Source organism: Cibotium barometz, chromosome 18, assembly GCF_041138505.1.
Source record: "Cibotium barometz isolate CiBa-2024 chromosome 18, ASM4113850v1, whole genome shotgun sequence".
Lineage (NCBI taxonomy): Eukaryota > Viridiplantae > Streptophyta > Polypodiopsida > Cyatheales > Cibotiaceae > Cibotium > Cibotium barometz.
Window position 1 is genome coordinate 17,602,735 of NC_141063.1, and position 16,295 is coordinate 17,619,029.

General features: G+C 43.4%; 1 protein-coding gene across 2 annotated transcripts in view; it reads left to right on the forward strand.

Annotated features, from left to right (window-relative positions):
• The window catches only part of LOC147629012 (LYR family of Fe/S cluster biogenesis protein), a 41,660-nt gene extending 26,234 nt beyond the window's left edge, over positions 1-15,426 (forward strand). Inside the window, exons 2-3 of one of the 2 annotated variants that reach the window (XM_086812216.1) lie at positions 13,414-13,556; positions 14,854-15,426. In XM_086812216.1, coding sequence (XP_086668342.1) covers positions 13,414-13,553 — 140 coding nt within the window. In that variant the 3' untranslated portion in view covers positions 13,554-13,556; positions 14,854-15,426. Of the gene's footprint in view, positions 1-13,413 lie in introns of both variants that reach the window. The other variant, XM_086812215.1, reaches the window with a different exon arrangement.
• Positions 15,427-16,295: the final 869 nt, after the last annotated feature.

Here is a 16,295-nt window from a genome sequence, read left to right on the forward strand (position 1 = left end):
GTCCTTATGTGGATGACATGTTGCTAATTGGAAATGATAAGGAGAAAATTCCAGCCTTCAAAGCTGAATTGCGAACTTCATTTGAGATGTCAGGTTTGTTGCATTATTATTTGGGCATACAATTTGTGCAGGTAGATGTTGGGATTTATGTACAGCAATCAAAGTACATTCAAAAGTTGTTGCACAAATTTGGGTTTCAAGATTGTAAGCCCATCTCTACTGTGATGGAGCCAGGGCTCAATCAAGGCTCAAGTTGAGCATGTATGATGTTGGAGAATCTTTTGATATGAGTGTTTACAACCAAGCAATGGACTGCCTCATATACTTATGCAATACACGTCTAGATATTCATTTTGGGGTTTCCTAGTGTAGCAAATTTATGCACAGCCCAGGTACAAAGCATTGGCAAGCAGTGAAGTAGATCTTCCGCTATCTCTAGGGCTATCGCAAGGGGACAGCTTGCAATCACATGCTTACAATGATTTAGACTAGGCTGGTGGTATCGTATTGTATGAACCGTACGGTATCGTACCTGACAACTATGGTTGTTGTTGTGCCTAACCCTAATTCAGTTCTTGGAGCTCTCCTCCTGGGCCAACACTTTCCGCAATGCTTTGGGCTTGATACCGTTTGGGGATTGATCTACTATGTACATTTACATTTCCACTACAGGGGATTTGGAGGACTCTTGCACATTTTGTAGTGGACATGTATGTAGGTGTTAGGAGTTTACTAGTGCTAGGCACTAAGTTTATTTTGAATTTTTATACCTTAGTGTCACTTATATGCTTAATGGTGACACATGGCACTTTGTACTTTGGACCCCTTGGTCCTTAGATGTAGGGGGATGCTTTTTACATTAGATTCGCTCACACTTATGTGTGAGTCTTCTTGTTAGCTAATGCCAAGAGTGCAGCCACACAATAGTAGGGAGAAGAGGAAGAGAGATGATAACCAACAAGATGATCAACACAAGATTAAGGGGATTGTGGGAGTACAAGATGTAGTGGAAAGCATGAATTCATTATAGAACTAGGTCTTTTTTATAGGAGAGACCTCATTACATATTCTAAGCATATGCTAGATGTGATGCCACCACATATTCTAAGTATGATGCCACCACATATGCCAAATATGATGCCACCACATATGCCTTTGAAGAGGCTATTCCTACACAAGAGACTTGTACATACTAGCGGTTGTTCACACACATTGGAATCGCTTTATTTAAGGCTTACATTCAGTGCTAGTTTACTCAATCACCTAGCACTTGTTTATTCCCACATTAATCACTATTAGTATTTAACATTTTCCCCCATGGTGATAATGTGGCTAGAAAGCCCAGTCATCTTGGACTAGGTTTACTTTATCTTCTGGTTGCTGCTTTTTGTCGTCGGAGGTAGAGGAAGCAGAGTTTGCAAAGTCTTCATCAGCTTTCAGCTTTGCGAGCCTCTTCCGACACTCTTCGATGTAGTGCTTGGCTTGTGACAGTAGTAGTGACACTTTCCTTTCTTCTTCTTGGTGTCGCCTTGTGTGACGAGTCCACTTTGCCTTTGTCCTAGGAGAAGTAGGCTAGGTCTCCTTTGCTTGCATCACCCTTGGATCTGCTCTTCCTTGTCTGTTCCTCTAGGAGAAGTAATCCAACCAACTCCTCGAAGGATATAGGATTGCCGCCTCCTCTCATAGAGAGATTCAGAGAAGTATGGAAACTTTGATAGGACTTAGATAAGGAGTTAAGAACGGTGGTGATCAATTTCTTGTTATCAACTATCTCGTCTATATTCAACAGCTATTCTTTAAAGTCTTTCACCTTGGTAAGATGATCTTAAATGGAATCACTTTCGTTCATGGTCAAGTCGTCCAGCTCTTGTATCAGATACATGACTTGTGCTTCATTACGGGACTGGAACATGGTCTCGAGAACTACCCAGGCAGCCCTTGCAGAGCTATAGGATCGGATGTGAGGTACAATCGAGCGCTTGACTGAAAGAGCAATCATGGCCATTGCTTGAGCATATTACGGGCATCACACCGTCTTTGGTCTTCAGTGGGTTGAGGAGGCGGTGCTGTAATGCCTGGCACAACTTGTGCCACAATTTGAGTTGCCCTTGATGTCGAGGCGCCAGGAGTTGGTGCAACACGATGAGGCTCTTGCCCCGTGACAATCTCCCATAGCCACTTGGCAATTAAGAGATTCTTGAGCATGAAACTCCATAACGAGTAGTTGGGACCGTCAAGTCGATCTTCAGCTGTCATGAAGACACTGAATCCAGAAAGCTCGGTGGAAGCAGTTCTTTGCAACATCCTCATAGTAGTACGAGATTTTCCAAAGCTGGAGAGAGAACTAGGAACAGGAAGGCCTCCCCCCTTGATGTGAGCTCTTGGAAAAATACGAGAAAAAAATATTTACGTGAGTGTGCACACAAGGCACTGGGATATGACGAGATTGAAGGTGCGATCGCGGAAGTATACCAAGAACAAGGTGTATACTTGAATGAGCTAACACAAGACTCTGGGAATAGTGCACAAGAACTAGAGTGCCTATGGATGCTTTCACCTTAGAAAAACTCCCCTTACGAATAAGAATCCCCAAATATGCAGCACAGAGGCCTTGAATTTGACAAAAAAATGTAAGGAAAAGAAAGTCCCAAATTTGTGTACCTCTGTGAACAAAATGCTTGTGTGAGCTGATTTGTATCTTCCCTCTTTTCCTTTGACACCCAAGCCGGGCTGAGAATATAGCCCAGAACAAAACAGAGCCAAGAAGAAGCTGTGCTGGTGCTGAGAACTGAGGTGGGACAGCAGTCCGGGCAGTCCTGACGCGGGCAGCAAAGGCGGGCGCAAGCGCAGGTGAGAAGTGTGGGGCAGATGTTGGATATATCATCCAAATCCATTCAAAGGTTGAAAGGGGCTATGTAATCTTGATTACTTCACTCAAGACACCTCCTCAAAAGGGCGCCTACATCAAATATAGCCTAGAGGGAATATTTCTCATTTAAGGCATACCCACATGGGGGAGATGGCCTCTTATGGTTGTAAGACATCATAGGTGATGTCATGTGGTCATGTACTACTTGCCTATATAAGAGGCCTTTGCTAATGAAGATTCAACTCGTGTATTTCCATTATAATGCCCAAGCTATGTCTCATTAGTGTTTCTTAATTCACTCTTAATCATGGTTATAATCATGACCTAACCATGACTATAACCATGTTTGATCCTCCTTAGTTTTGTTAATTCACTCCTAATACCAACATTTGGTATCAGAGCCACATTAATACAACCTAATCCCTCTCATTTGCCTCATCATTAGTGATTAATTAGCTTAATCATAAGCTTATCTCTTCCTATTTCATAGCCTGAAATATAGGGCTGCCTTGGAGCATCCACAGCTCACAGTCGCCTCCACGAAATCGTACGGGATTCAAACCGTGTATTCTCAACATCATAAAGAAGCTGCAGCTCGGAGGAATCAGGCGGATTTTGCGCAGAGACGCCAGCATTGCAGGCGAAACCGGCGCCAGTTTTTTTGGGGGAAATCAATCCACCGATTGAACCAGTAGAAGATTCTCTAATTCGCCTTGGCTTTGGGGGTTTTCAATAGCTGCAAACACGCCTGTGCAGTCAGTTTCTTGAATGGATTTGTGGTTTGGTGGCTTCAGGTCTGACATAATCTCAGAAAGTTCATTTGGTAACAGTTAAAGCATGGATGATTAACTCACTTAATCACTAGTAATTAGTGCTTAATCTGGCCTCAAGTCATTGCTATTGAAGGTGCTAAAGGCATTTTGTATTCAGACTTAGGCTTCTATCTCATTCAAGTACTCCAAGTGACCCATTTTTTGGAAGTTGTTTTGAAAGCATTATCACATTGGTCACCATATACTTGATGATATTACTATATTGTGATGATGATATTGTTTACATCATTTTTTGAATCACAATGACTGAACCATCTGATGCTGAATCATCAAATATTCAACATTTGAGGCCTAAGAAGAAAAGCAGAAAGCCGAGGAGACGGGTAAGAAACAATGTCTACAACTCAAGAGCAAACAATGTTTTAGGAGGGAATGATTGGTCTGAATTTTTCATAAATAACCTCCATCTATTTGGTGAAGGTATCTAATCTTGTAAAAGCATTAGACACTGCCCTTGAGGGATACTCAAGTGGTAAGACCTTGCTTTATCATCATGTCTACATCCTCATTTCATGTTGATAAGTTTAATGGGATAGGCTTTCATACCTGGCAAGTTAGAGTAAGATTTATTCTCATGAAGAAAGGCCTGTGGGGAGTTGCTAGTGGAAAGGAGAAAAAAACCTACCACTAGAGATGGTGAACAAGGATGGTTACCTAGGGATGAGAAAGCTTTTGCCATAATTGCATTAGGTCTAAGTGACAACTACATACATCATATCTCTAATGCAAACAACTCAGCTGAAGCATGGGAAATCTTAGAGAAATTATTTGGGGCAAAAGGGAAGCATTCCAAGATAGGGCTGAAAATCCAATTCTTTAAACTTGAAAAGAAAGCTTCTGAGTCTTTACCTACTCATCTTAATTATATGAAAAGCCTAATGTCACAACTTGCAACAATAGGAGTACCAATAGATGAGGAAGATGCCATTGCAGTTTTATTGAAAAGCATGCCTTATGATGAATATGGGCACTTAGTGTCAACTCTTATGAATCTTCCGGATCCTACTTTAGAGGCCATTGAAGCTGCACTCCTTGAGGAGTACAAGAAGAAGCAAGAGAATATAGGGATAATGGAAGGGGCATACTTCTCCAACAACAAGTCACACTTCAAGAAGAAGAACTTCATCGACACAAAAGGAAAGAAGAAGACTTGTGGATTCTGCGGCAAGGACAATCATATTGAAGAAAATTGTTTCTTCAAACAAAAGGCACAAAAGGCATTTCTCGCAAGTCAAGACAAAGAAGAGCTGCAAGAAGAGGCCTCCGAAGAGGCCAATTTTATCGAAGAAGATTGGGCCTTTTGAGTAAAATCAAGGGATAGCCCAAACCATGTTTAAAAACCTCTCCATCCTAAACATAACTATCTCATTGTAAGTTTTACTATGGTATTCTAGCATCATCCATCATTGCTAGCATTGTAAACCTAACTGGAATAAGACCTACGGGCACCAGCATGGTCATCATAACTAGTTCTTGTATGTTGTAACTAGAACCTAGAATTGCCATCATAAAGGTAGCATTGTCATGGATTTGGTTGAAGGAGGGTTTGTTGGATATATCATCCAAATCCATTCAAAGGTTGAAAGGGGCTATGTAATCTTGATTACTTCACTCAAGACACCTCCTCAAAAGGGCGCCTACATCAAATATAGCCTAGAGGGAATATTTCTCATTTAAGGCATACCCACATGGGGGAGATGGCCTCTTATGGTTGTAAGACATCATAGGTGATGTCATGTGGTCATGTACTACTTGCCTATATAAGAGGCCTTTGCTAATGAAGATTCAACTCGTGTATTTCCATTATAATGCCCAAGCTATGTCTCATTAGTGTTTCTTAATTCACTCTTAATCATGGTTATAATCATGACCTAACCATGACTATAACCATGTTTGATCCTCCTTAGTTTTGTTAATTCACTCCTAATACCAACAGCAGAGGCGGCGCAGAGCAGCGCGGGTGATAGAGGTGGCGGTGGGCGCAGGAGGTAGAGGCAGGAGCTGAGTGGAAGCGCCACTGAGATCAGCAGCTTGGGGCTGACCATCGGTGGCGGTGGCTGGCTGCGGACTAGTGCCGCCCAGATTTTGGAGGCGGCCGGCTCTGGATCGGCGGCAACGGTGTACTAGTATTGTCTTGCGTGGCGGCATCTGGCTCTAGGGCAGTGGAGATGGGCGGCGCTTGGCTCTGAGACGGTGGCGGCGATCACGCGTGGAGGTCGTCTGGCTGCAGCTGAATTGGCTTTGATACCACAATGTTAGCTAATCCCAAGAGTGCAGCCTTACAATAGTGGGGAGAAGAGGAAGAGAGATGATAATCAACAAGATGATCAACACAAGATTAAGGGGATTGTGGGAGTACAAGATGTAGTGGAAAGCATGAATTCATTATAAAACTAGGTCCTTTTTTTTATAAGAGAGACCTCATTACATATTCTAAGCATATGCTAGATGTGATACCACCACATATGCTACATATGATTCCACCACATATTCTAAGTATGATGCCACCACATATGCCTTTTAAGAGGCTATTCCTACACAAGAGACTTGTACATACTAGCGGTTGTTCACACACATTGGAACCACTTTATTTAAGGCGTACATTCAGTGCTAGTTTACTCAACCACCTAGCACTTGTTTATTCCGACGTTAATCACTATTAATATTTAACTCTTCTCTCTGTGTATGTTGTCGATTGTGGGTGTTCTTTCTGTGTGTTCAAGCTTTCCATTGCTCTAGCCTCCTTGCCTTGCACCACCACCAACAAGACACCAAGACGTTAATCATGTGTTGGCGTCTTTGCAATTCTAAAAAATATATTCTTAGTCAAGTGTCAAGATTCAAGAGACTCATGAATTACAAACCATTATACATTCAAATCTTAACTCTTGATGTTGTAATGGATTGCGATTTGCAATTTAAGATACTACAACAAGACAAAGAAGTCACTTATCATGTCACTCCATCCATTGGAGACAATGAAGCAACAATATCGATGCTAACATGATTTCAATCCTGCCAACTCACTTTGGATTTGATTCACTTGATTTGTCAAGTGTATGGTTCTCAAGGATTTAGAGTTGAGGGGATGCAAGTTTGTATCTCCTCCTGTTGCTGCGGCTACGAATGCATTGTAGAAATTTTCATAGGCCGGCACTCGAACAATGTTGAAGGCAAGGTTGCATTTGTAGGAGAACCTATGCTTGGCCATTTGAGCCTCTCGCTTTAGCCTTGGAGCATAGCGTGCTTTTAATGTGCTTTGCCTATGCAAAGGCTCTATATGCCTCTTCTTTGTAAAAGCTTGGGAGGGCCGGGTGCTTAAAGACTCACCTATGAGAGGAGAATCCATTGTGGTCACATATGAAGGACCGGCGGATGCACCATCCAAAGCTGTAGAGACTGCGGGTGAAGGATCACCAACTCCCGCATCCGATGTTACACCGCCTAATGCATATGTACCCACATTGGATGTGCTTCTGGCTTGTGAGCTTAGGGATTCTCTCCCTTGATTCTTTGTTGCCTTGAAGATCTTTGCCGCCCTCACTAAGGGCGATGGAGAGAGAGAGAGAGAGAGAGAGAGAGAGAGAGAGAGATGCATGGTCACCCTAAGTGAGGGGAGGGTCCCCTCACAAAGGGCGATGGGGGCGACATCGCCCCTAGTGAGGTGTCCCCCCACTAAGGGCGACGTTGCCCTTTGTGAGGGGACCCTCCCCTCACTTAGGGCCAATGCCCCTCTCTCTCTCTCTCTCTCTCTCTCTCTCTCGTAGAGAGAGAGAGAGAGAGAGAGAGAGAGAGAGAGTTCGGCCTCTAGTAGAGTTAATACAGGTTCTCTCTCTCTCTCTCTCTCTCTCTCTCTCTCTCTCTCTCTCTCTCTCGCTCGCTTGTGCTCTCTCTCTCTCAGGACTTCCAAATAGATCTTCCAAAATCTGTTTATATATGCCTGCACAGACTCATTGTCCTTTTGTTCTATCTTGTCCCATTTGCTCATGATCTTCTCTACCACATTGGGAGGCAAAAACTGTGCATAAAACCTTTCTTTGAAGTGCCTTGCTTGCATCATAATCACCATGATAGGCTTCAAACTTCACAGATTTGTCACCTGCTTTAAATTCTTTAAGCCTCTTGGCATGGTGACCCTTATCTTCCAGCTTTCACTTCCCCTTATCCAATGGGGCAGCAGTAGGTACATGCATATGTCAATGGCGAGAAAAATGCGGCACGGAGCTAGGTGCCATATGCAACGGTGATCTGTGCAACGGTGGTCTCCTAGTACTTGCATTCACATAAGGGTCCCTGCCTAAAACTTGTTCACCATGGGCATACTCGGTGGCATGAGTAGCAGACAACACATGGTCTTCCTTGGCTGTCCCAACATTATACATAGCTTTCAGCTCATGACGGGGCTCTTCTCTAGCCAATTCCATAGGCAAAGTGCTACGGCTTACATACCTATCACTTTCCTCATGAGAAGCATGCATCACATGTACATTTTCAGCATGTCTGCCACTCATTTTGCCATGTACATCTCTTTCTTTTCTCGACCCATGAGGAGTGGAGGCTTGCTTTGAAGTCGTTTCACCACATCCCCACTGCGTATGAGATAATTGAGAGCTATCTCATGAGGGTTCACACCCAATTCCTTCGCCATAGAATGCATCGTGTGTGCCACCATAGACTCGGCCTTTGTAGCCTCCATAAGCTTGTGAACTTGTGGGTTCTCATACAACATTTTGAGCTCTTCTTCCTTGGCAAAGAGCTGCCCTCTTCATGTGCTCCATCTCAGCCTTCAATACATCTGGGTCATCTTCAAGAATCTTCTCTTTGCCTCGAGAAGGTTGTTCCACATGTGTTTGTTTCTCTACATAACATGTATGCATATGCTTATTGCCCAAAGCTTTAGAAGCATGAGTGCCAGTTGCTTGGCCAGTTGAACTAGGCCCTTGTCCATTGTGTGCAAGGCTATCCATAGTGAATGACGGCTGTTCACACAATGCCCAATGCCCAAATAATCATTTCCCCATTGAGAAGAGGGAAACAACCGTGCTCTGATACCATTGAAACTACAGTGAAAAGGTGTGAACATCCTTGGGCAACGTCTCGTGAACAATACGCACGTCAACACTAAAATGAACTAGCCACAATACACATAATCACTGACAGATACTGTCATGGCCCTGTGAAAATGGAACAGCACAAGTGTGGGCATGGTGGTTACTGAGTCAGAATATTGAATGATTCACATGGGGGGTGCCCGGACAGAGTTAATGATGTGTGGACATCCCTAGGTGTGAAGGGGGGAACTAGAACATTAAACTTTAATGTTTATTAAAGTTTGCCCCTAGGCCTTAGTGGCCCCTAGGGACTTTTAAAGTTTGGGGCCCTAGGGATTATTTTGGGGAGGAAGGCCACTCCACTTTTGGAGTGTTTCTCTCTCCTCTCTCTCTCTCTTCCCTTTTGGGAGTCGTGGAGCAAAAGTGGGCACACAAGCGTGGAAAAGCAGAGAAGGAGAAAGGCGACTGCTGAAGACTGCTTTGCTGCTGTTTTTTTGTGTGCTGTGCGCTGGAGAAGGCCGTACAACAGCCGTACAACTCTGTACGACTGCAGGTACTGTTGAGTTAATGCCCGGACAGAGTTAATGATGTGTGGACATCCCTAGGTGTGAAGGGGGGAACTAGAACATTAAACTTTAATGTTTATTAAAGTTCGCCCCTAGGCCTTAGTGGCCCCTAGGGACTTTTAAAGTTTGGGGCCCTAGGGATTATTTTGGGGAGGAGGGCCACTCCACTTTTGGAGTGTTTCTCTCTCCTCTCTCTCTCTCTTCCCTTTTGGGAGTCGTGGAGCAAAAGTGGGCACACAAGCGTGGAAAAGTAGAGAAGGAGAAAGGCGACTGCTGAAGACTGCTTTGCTGCTGTTTTTCTGTGTGCTGTGTGCTGGAGAAGGCCGTACAACAGCCGTACAACTTTGTACGACTGCAGGTACTGTTGAGTACAGGTGGCGTTGAGCTGTGGAACAGAGGCAACCATAGTAGGCGACTGTCAACAGGTGGCTGCAGGTTCAGGTACAGGCCGTACAGCCTTGTACGACAGCCGTACAGTGTACGGACAGGGCTGACACAAGCTGCCCTGAACAGAGCTGCTGCAGGCGGCGTTGGACAAGTGCTGGACAGAACTGGCTGCGCTGATTCAGGCGAGCACAAGTGTGGACAGCAGGCTGCGTGTGCAAGTACAACTCCTAGCACGTATCCCGAGGTAGTACAGACGGGTACGGGGCTGTTTTTCAGATCTGTACTTTCAAAGACAGCATAGAGGTGAACACAAGGAGGAAGGTACAGGCAAGTACGTGCACATGTGTGAAGCAAGGTTGTGGAAACAAGTGCCTGCAAGTACAGTTTGGTACCGTTGCTTCCTCCAGTGCTGTGTCACGAGCTGAATTTGGTAAGCTCCGTTTCTGTTCATCTATCTCTCTTTCTACTGCTTGATGTCTGTTGCAGATATGAGTTATCTGGCCCCTTGTGAGAGGAGGGGTATGGCAGATTGACAAGGGTTGAGACAGAGTTTGGACAGCATATGTATGAATGAGCTGAGATGTTGTATCATGCACTTGAGTTATGCCAGATGTATGCTCATGGCTGCCCTGCTTAGTGGTCTTGGCTGATCGGAGGGAGGCACAGTGTGTTATTTGGAGACACAGATCTGTGTGCATAGTTCCTCTGTGCTAAGAAGGATTTGTGGGCCGTCAGATTGGACATACAGGTGTAATCTCTTGGCTGATTTCTGTTGTACTCAGCCATTCATATTATTTTAATTGAATAAAGAAATACCGCAAGGGGCGCCAAGCTTTGGGGCCAACAGGTGTCGCCTTGTTTTCAGATTTGGGCACTCTAGCTCCAATCTGTTTTGTTTTCACATCTAGACTACAAGTGGACGGGTGACTGCTAGTCTACCGCACTCTGGTTTCTATCAAGGCCGGTTTCAAGGTTCCGTCCCCGGGAACAATCATCAACTTTCTGAAGGGGGTGAGCTCGTGGTTGCTTTGAAGAAAGCCATCGCTGAAAATTCAGCAAACATGTCTGATACAGAGGATGAGTACTTCTATCATGAAGAAGAAGAGCAAGAGACTTCTCCTGAGAGAGATGTATCTGAGGATATTTTTGCAGGAGAACAGGCTGCAGATGTTGAGCCTTATGAGGATGTAACACAGCCAGAAGATGTGCATGGTAAAGAGGATGATGATGCTCGGTTCAAAGATCGTTTGGCTAGTGTTATGGATACTTTTATGCAGCTCACACAGAGTGAGAGATTTGCTGAATTTATGAGATCTCGCACAGAGCCCCGCACAGAGCCTGAGAAAAAGAAGAAGAAGGTTCGTTCAAAGAATCTTCCTCAGGGTCATAGTGGTGCCATTCCACAGGAACCATCTTTTGGCCAGTTTCCGAACATGCAGCATGCTTATGGTGCAGACTCTCAGAGTTCCTTCTATGGACAGCCACCTATTCCTCAGCAGAATATGCATCCAGGTTATTTTGGTGGTGGTTCGGTGTTCCAATCCATGACTGGGGGTTACCCTCAGGGAGGCATGGGTATGTACGGGCCGGAAGGTACAGGTAAGTACGTGCACATGTGTGAAGCAGGGTTGTGGAAACAAGTGCCTGCAAGTACAGTTTGGTACCGTTGCTTCCTCCAGTGCTGTTTCAGAGCTGAATTTAGTAAGCTCCGTTTCTGTTCATCTTCTTTCTACTGCTTGATGTCTGTTGTAGATATGAGTTATCTGGCCCCTTGTGAGAGGAGGGGTATGGCAGATTGACAAGGGTTGAGATAGAGTTTGGACAGCATATGTATGAATGAGCTGAGATGTTGTATCATGCACTTGAGTTATGCCAGATGTATGCTCATGGCTGCCCTGCTTAGTGGTCTTGGCTGATCAAAGGGAGGCACAGTGTGTTATTTGGAGACACAGATCTGTGTGCATAGTTCCTCTGTGCTAAGAAGGATTTGTGGGCCGTCAGATTGGACATACAGGTGTAATCTCTTGGCTGATTTCTGTTGTACTCAGCCATTCATATTATTTTAATTGAATAAAGAAATACCGCAAGGGGCGCCAAGCTTTGGGGCCAACAGGTGTCGCCTTGTTTTCAGATTTGGGCACTCTAGCTCCAATCTGTTTTGTTTTCACATCTAGACTACAAGTGGACGGGTGACTGCTAGTCTACCGCACTCTGGTTTCTATCAGAGGTCGGTTTCAGATACATCATTGCTCAAGACAATCTACAAAAGAAAAGCATTGCACAGTACACCACCGTTCGGGCTGTGATACCAATGATGGGTCATGGAGGATGGCAAGTGGCCATGACTGTAGAAAGGGGAGAGAGAGAGAGAGAGAGTACTGTGGAGAGGTTGACAGAGTACAAAGCCAATGTTTTTGCACGACTTAATGACAGGTAGATTAGATGTGTTCAAAGTTCAAACTTCACCAAGTACAATGCTTTTTGTAGGCTTGTGAGTAGCCTTATTTTTTGACACATACACAGGACACATGTCAACACACACACACACACACACACACACACACACACACACACACTAATGACATGTGGCACACTTATCCTATTCACTCATAAGAGTGGGTCCACACACACATGGACACATAAACACATACAAGGGTTGGTTCACACATACGAAAAGCTCCGAATACCCAACAATCAATACCTCTGTGCCTTCCAAAGATTTTGATTGTTTTGAGGTTTGCAAGCCAATTGTCTCTGGATTTGTACGTGATAATTTGTGTGATGCATGTTACAACTACATTTTACACGATAGTTGGTATTGTTTTGGCCAATTTCTGCCATGTCTGGTAATATCTTTCTATGTATGAAAAAGAAAGAAATAAATTTCTGTTAAAGTTTGCTTGAGGTCTAAGTGACCTATTGAGGACCATGTAGAAACATGAAGACTATGGAGATGTTAAGCTTAATGTGTAGTACCTAAAAGGAAACTCCAAAAGGCAAAGGAAAAAATCCTACGAGTCAGCTGGTGAGTTGTGATGTTAGAAGGTGTTGGGTATTCAGAGCCTCACGTATGTGAACCAGCCCCATCATGTGTGTGCATGTGTGTGAACAGCCCCTAAAAGGGTGTGAACACTCACTTATGTGGTTGTGTATTTGTATGTGAACCTACTCGTAGAGTAGTAAGCATAATATCTAGATATTTTATGTATGTTTGAAGTAAGCAATGATGTCATGAGCTGAACCTTTACCTATAAAGGTATTGTACTTGATTGAAGAAATACAACAGTCACCTCATTCCAGTCGTGCATTACTGTCTCTCTCTTGAGCATTATTCTCTCTACCTATCTCTCTGCAGATGCTCACAATGGCCGTCTTCCATCCTCCCTGGCTCCTGCCACAGAAGGCACAACAATTACACCAAGTGGAGGCTTAATTGGCTTTCCTTCTTTGCAAGCTGCACGAGCTTTAGCCAACTCTGCACCCTTCTGCTTCACTTGTATTGGTGTGAGCTCCTTTTCTATCAGTGCACAGTTGCCTCTTAGGCTAGCCTTCACTAAATTGTTGGTGTGGCTTTGGATATATTCTCCCATGTTTCAAAATACTTGCCATCTTTGTACCATGCTTCAAATAATCCCTTGAGAGAGAGGGAGAGAGAGAGAGAGAGGTTTTCTTGGCTTAGCAGGACTGTCTCTTTTGTTTGACACCAGCTGAACTGCAACACACAATGCGGGAGGAGATGGAGCGTAACCGCAATGCCCAAGACCCTCATGCAATTCGATTTCTGATCACTGAAGGCATGCAGAGGCTGAAAGAACTGCGTGCCATGCTAGACAACCAGGGTCACTAATAGGTAGGAGTCATGAGACAACTACACTGTTTGCCCTAGTAATTTTTAAGGTAATCAATGGTGATGTCATTTAAGCTTGTAGAAAGTGGTTCCTTCTCATGGAACCTCTGGCAATTATGACATTGTGCTATATGCCTTGGGCAAAGAAGGATTATTGTCGTGCAGCTTTGACAGATTAGATTACAGCTGTCAGCCAAGCGGAGTTGTTGGCTTTCCTGCAACAATTTTGAAGGTCGTTCTTCTGTCAGCCTGCATTCTGGGACAGCATAAGTTCTGCTAGGCTGAGCTGTCAGTATCAGGGATAGATTTCCAAGATAAAGCTTGCAAATCCAGCGATCAGGGATCACAGCTCTATCAACCTGCGACTCTCATGAGTCAAAGCTGCGAGTCCATTCTTCCTTGAAAAATGGGAAATGGTGGAAGCCACGACCTATTTTCCAAGAGGAGAAAGGATATCCAGTATCCATACTCTGACGTCATGGTCATGGAGTGGGGAGGATAGCTACATGCTCACACAGGGACAAGCGACGACTCAGCAAGATCAGGTTGGTGTGATTTGTGATGCGTTGCAGCTCTTCCTTGTCAACAACATTCGTGCTGAGTCTGCCAATTGCTTGAGGCTCAAGGGCACTTTTTAAGGGGCACACAATTCAAGGGACTGAGTTGTCTACATAAACGAGGCCAGGCTCTTCACTTTCAAATCACACGAGCAGCTAGGTCTTCATCTCAAGATCAACACAAATCAGCCCAGCCATCATCCAAGAGCTTGTGTTTGCTCTTGCAGCAGCCTATGTACTAGTTTGCAGCCCTTGCATTCGTGCATTTAAGCTTAGCTTTGCATGTGGACAAGTATAAGATCTTCACAGTCAAGCTAGGAGCAACAGAGACAAAGGTTGGATCAGCAGTTTGCAGTTATAGCAGTAGGTTTCAGCCTCGTGTTGCTTTGGAGCACGAGAAACATTTTGTTCATGCATGTAGCATTAACGCTAGCATGATAGGAGTCAGAATTTGACTCTAGATCCCAGCTGATGTTTTGCAATTATGGAGATCATGTCTATTTGCCTTGTCTTTTGTGTAGCTGCATCATTAAGTGATTGTGTGTGTGTGTGTGTGACATATATATATATATATATATATATATATATAATCAGTGTTTAATTAGCTTCAATCTAGCACACTTCCCAAGTGTGTCAATTGATATCAGAGCTCTAGGTCCCCTAGGGTAGGTTGCAGCCAAATATGCATAGGTTGTCGCAGCTTGCTGCTTTAAGTCGTGTGTTTACATAGGATTTTTTTGCAGATCCATGTGTTAGGGAGTCTTGCAAGCAGATTGCTTAAGTCTAGTTCTAGGTCTAGTTCCATGATTTTCTTCATGGTAGACATGAAAGGAGAACTCAAGGCTATAGCAAAGGACGAGTTAGAGATTTGGAAGTAGAGGATATAAGATATGATCTTGATAGGTGTTAATGGGTAAACAAGGATTTAAGTGGTTGATTGTTTCTACAAATATAAGCTAGCAAAATGGCGAAATGCGATCCAACAAGTGATCTTGGTAAAGGCAGGCAAAGTTGACAAAAGATGAGTCTTCATAAGTGACGGTATTGGTTGGTATTTTGTATGTCTAATTTGAGCAACATTTCTTTGGCTTACTTTTGTTTGGGACATGAATATACCTTCTTTGGTTTGGGAAAATGTAATTTCAAAGCAATAAGATAGTAAATGCAAATCTATCATCTCAAAAGGAGAAGACAAGTTAGCCTTTACTATTGCAATCCCCCCAAAACTAGAAAACCAGGTGGTGGTTTCATGTATTTTCTTCTTGAGACCACCATTCAAGAAAGTGGTCTTATTTGATATAGATTCTATTCTTGAGTGATGAGCTAAAATACATACAAATCCGTATGGTTGTCATCTTGGTTGTAGGAGTATACTTTTCTCATAATCAATTCCTCCTTTTGGTTTTCATCATGGTTGTAGGAGTGTGCTTTTCTCATAATCAATTCCTTCCTATGCATGTTAGTGTCTGGACAAGCTATTTAGGTTGAGTTTTAGTAGGTGTGGTTGTATCCTCCAAATTTGAAGAATTAGAGCTGGTTGGAGATAAAGATATGGACTGATTTGTTAGGTTGAAACGAGTAAGAGGCTGATTATTCTTCATAGATACATCAAAATCTTCAAAACCATTCACTATGGTAACATGTATAGGTTGCATAGTACTCTTTTATTGAAATATTACATCTTGACTTGTGATGATCTTTCTTGTGTCATCAAGCTTAGTCCTCCTTTGTGGATGTACAAATACATACGGAATTGAGCCGAAGAATCCATTTTTACCAAACCATGCACGGAAAGATGTTTTGTCCTTCAAAGCCTTTGTTGGGCACTCGTTATGAAATTAATCTTGTGCTAGGTGGACACAATTTACTTGTAACCGGCTAAATGATAAGTTTATAGGTCATATATGGATATGTTGGAGCTTTGGTAACACAATAGGCGTCCACAAGTGTTGAGGACATGCAACAATTGTTGGGATGCATTTTGGGCATAATATAAACATGCTTAATAACATGTTTGATGATATTTTTGGGACTTTTGACGAACATACTACTTGCCCTCAAAACTTATATATAAATGGAGGTTAAGAGTCATAATTTAGCTTTCAACAAATGCAACATGCCTTCGTTTGAATCAACAAAAGGTGGCCTTGAGACTTGTTAATGATTGGTTTAGTCATTAGCATGC